The sequence below is a fragment of the Priapulus caudatus genome, unplaced genomic scaffold (assembly GCF_000485595.1).
Source record: "Priapulus caudatus unplaced genomic scaffold, Priapulus_caudatus-5.0.1 Scaffold2690, whole genome shotgun sequence".
In the NCBI taxonomy this organism is placed as follows: Eukaryota; Metazoa; Priapulida; class Priapulimorpha; order Priapulimorphida; family Priapulidae; genus Priapulus; species Priapulus caudatus.
In genome coordinates, this window is record NW_014579751.1 from 13,948 (window position 1) to 17,477 (window position 3,530).

The following is a 3,530-nucleotide window of genomic DNA, read 5'->3' on the forward strand; positions in this document are numbered from 1 at the left end:
CAAGGTCCTTGACAAGGCCTTCAAGCGAGACTTTGCCGACCTGCCCATCTTTCATCAGGAGCAGCTGTACAAGCTGTACCGGCGTCGGCCAAAGGGACTGCGCAACCCTGCGCCTCCGCGCAGCCGAAGCGCCGAGAAACCCAGCGCTGCCAGCGGCGCCCTCTCGAAGCGGCCCTCGACGGCGCAACTGCAACGCGGTCACCAGGAGGCGCTGGCGGCGGCCGTCGACGAACTCGACGCGATCGCGAACATGCCGGAAGGCGTCGAGATCGCCACCTGGGAGCGGCTGTGCGCGGCGCGGCGCGCGAAGATCGACAGCGAGCAGACGCTTCGCCAGAGGGCGCTGGCGCTTGCCGACCTCGCGGCGCTGCTGCAGCGGCGGCAGGAGGCGGACGAGCGTGCGCAGCGGGAGATCGAGGACACGGTGCGCGCGCTGAGCTCGCTAGCCGAGCGACGGTCCCGCCTCGCGTGCGATCTGCGCGTGCAGCTGCTGCTCAAGCAAGGTCAGGTGGAGGTCGTGGCAGCCGGCCCGCTCGCACCGGACTATGCGGGTAGCGTGCTCGTACATCGCAGCGCAGTCGATGAACTCAACAAGGTGAGCGCGTTAAGGGGGTCAGGGTGGGGTCAGGGGTCGTGGGGATAGGGTCGGGTGTACGGGGGGTCGTGAGGATGGGGTCAGGGGTCGTGGGGATAGGGTCAGGGGGGTTGTGGTGATAGGGTCAGGGGGGTCGTGGGGATAGAGTCAAGGGTCAGGGGGTTGTGGGGATAGGGTCAGGGGTTGGGGTGATGGAGGTTGTGGTTTATTTCAAGCTCATAATATACTTTACCGTTTTACTAAGACTGCATTAGTTTCTCTAATGTCACCATTGACTCCGTTTGTTTTTGTTTTGTTTTAAAACGTCTTCCTCATATGTGTCTTCCTCATATCATGCCTGTTTTAGCAGATACGATGATATTTTATGCTCGCTGATATTTGTGTGATCCACTTACTTTTCCTCACGTCAACTTTTTGTTTCCATGGCGACTGTCCGTTTACAGGTGATCTGCTCTCGTTACTAATATCACCGTTTACGTTGCCGTGGCAACCGTCTGTTTATAGGTGATCCGCTCCTTTGCCGCTGCGAAGATTGCTAGCATGGTGGAGAGCAAGGACTTCCGTGTTGGCATCGCTCGTCTGGAGTGGGAGCATCAGCGCACGAGCATGCTCGTCGACGACGCCCACGCTCGCATCCGCGACATCCAAACACTGCACGTCAGCCGCGACGTGCAGCGCCACCTAGCGGCCGATGGCAACGACGCCAACGTCAGCGCGAGGCAGGCGCACGAGCTGCGCACTCTCGAGCGCACCCTGGTGGCGCAAGACAGCGAGCGGTTGCGCGCCGTCGCCGCGCGCCGCCGCACGCTTGCGCGTCTCAAGATGGCGGCCGAAAAGAAGCGGGCGGAGAACGAGTCGCTAGAGGTCGCCGCCGCTGAGCTGAACGTCGGCGTGAACGAGCGGCGCAACGTCGGCCGCACGCGCGTCGGCGACGGCCCCACCAGGCGGCAGCGCGAGCGGCGCTATCGCGACATCGTGCGGCGTCACCGTACGGCGGCGCTCGCGCGGGCGCAGGGCGCCGAGATCACTTTCCTGCGACGGGAGGTGGAGCGACTGCGCATGCGCACGTTCCCTGCACTGAAGGCCGTGTATGACTAAAGCCAGTGGTTCTCAACCTGTGGCCCATGGACCCCTTTGGAGTCCGTGGATGGCCTTCAGGCGCATGAAAACAAGCGCATGAAACAAGCGCATGAAAATTAATCACAATTCGTTTTCGCTAGCTTTTTATTTAAGCAAGCAAGCTAGCTTTTTTTAGCAAGTTTTATTTTTGTTTATGTACAGGATGTTATGTACTTATTCTTGCTTACTGAAGACTAGTAGATCTGTAAGGTAGGTTGAAATGGCTATGCTATTGAAATGCTTGTGTGCATTTTTCTGAGGGGGTCCGTAGCTTTAACCAGATTCCCAAAGGGTTAAGAACCACGGGACTAGACGGTTATGACCCAGCATGACCCTGAGGCAGGGTAGGTAGCAGTGTAGGATGTAGTTAGGGCAGAACTATGAAATGGAGTTATAGTAGGACATTAGGATATTAGAGTGAAGGTAGGAGTGTGAGGCAGAACTCTGGGATAGAATTAGAGTAGGAGTGTAGGACCGAACTTTAGGATAGAGTTATAGTAAGAGTGTAGGACAGAGTTATAGTAAGAGTGTAGGATAGAGTTATAGTAAGAGTGTAGGATAGAGTTACAGTAAGAGTGTAGGATAGAGTTACAGTAAGAGTGTAGGATAGAGTTATAGTAAGAGTGTAGGACAGAGTTATAGTAAGAGTGTAGGATAGAGTTATAGTAAGAGTGTAGGATAGAGTTATAGTAAGAGTGTAGGATAGAGTTATAGTAAGAGTGTAGGACAGAGTTATAGTAAGAGTGTAGGATAGAGTTATAGTAAGAGTGGATTAGGTATTAGAGTTTATAGTAATGAGTGTAGGATAGAGTTAAATAAGAGTGTAGGATAGAGTTAGAGTAAGAGTGTAGGGCAGAGTTCTATAAGAGTGTATGGATATGAGTTCTAGTAAGAGTGTAGGATAGAGTTATAGTAAGAGTGTAGGATAGAGTTATAGTAAGTAAGTGTAGATGAGTTATAGTAAGAGTTGTAGGATAGAGTTATAGTAAGAGTGTAGGAGCAGAGTTATGAAGTAAGAGTGTAGGACAGAGTTAGAGTAAGAGTGTAGGATAGGAGTTATAGTAAAAGAGTGTAGGTACAGAGTTATAGTAAGAGTGAGTAGGACGAGAGTTATATAAGAGTGTAGGATAGGTTTTATAATGTAAGAGTGTAGGATAGAGTTATAGTAAGAGGGGTGTAGGATTAGAGTTATTACGTAAGAAGTGTAGGAACAGAGTTTATAGTAAGAGTGTAGGATAGAGTTATAGTAATGAGTGTAGCGAGACAGAGTTATAGAAAAAAAAAAAAAAAAAAAAAAATAAGAGTGTAGGATAGAGTTATGAGTAAGAGTGTAGGATATAAGAAGTTAATAGTAGGAGTGTAGGATAGAGTTATAGTAAGAGTGTAGGACAGACGTTAGGAGTAAGAGTGTAGGATATGAGTTATAGTAAGAGTGTAGACTAGAGTTATAGTAAGAGTGTATGGACACGAGTATAGTAAGAGTGTAGGATAGAGTTTATAGTAAAGAGTGTAGGATAAGAGTTATAGTAAGAGTGTAGGATAGAGTTATAGTAAGAGTGTAGGAAGAGTTATAGTAAGAGTGTAGGATAGAGTTATAGGTAAGAGGTGGTTAAAAAAAAAGGAGCAGAGTTATAGTAAGAGTGTAGGATAGAGTTATTAGTAAAGAGTGGATAGAGTTATAAGTAAGAGTGTAGGACAGAGTTCATAGATAAGAGTGGTAGGATAAGAGTTTATAGTTAAGAGTGTAGGATAGAGTTATAGTAATGAGTGTAGGAATAGAGTTATAGTAAGAGTGTAGGAAACAGAGTTATAGTAA

The 3,530-nt window shown here is 49.2% G+C and overlaps 1 protein-coding gene across 1 annotated transcript; it reads right to left on the minus strand.

Moving 5' to 3' along the window:
• Positions 1-2,128: 2,128 nt before the first annotated feature.
• Positions 2,129-2,885, minus strand: LOC106818961 (the record flags this gene model as incomplete). Its single annotated transcript, XM_014823627.1, has 2 exons — positions 2,129-2,475; positions 2,856-2,885. Coding segments are annotated over 2 exons (336 nt in total), but the record flags the coding sequence as incomplete, so codon positions are not given.
• Positions 2,886-3,530: the final 645 nt, after the last annotated feature.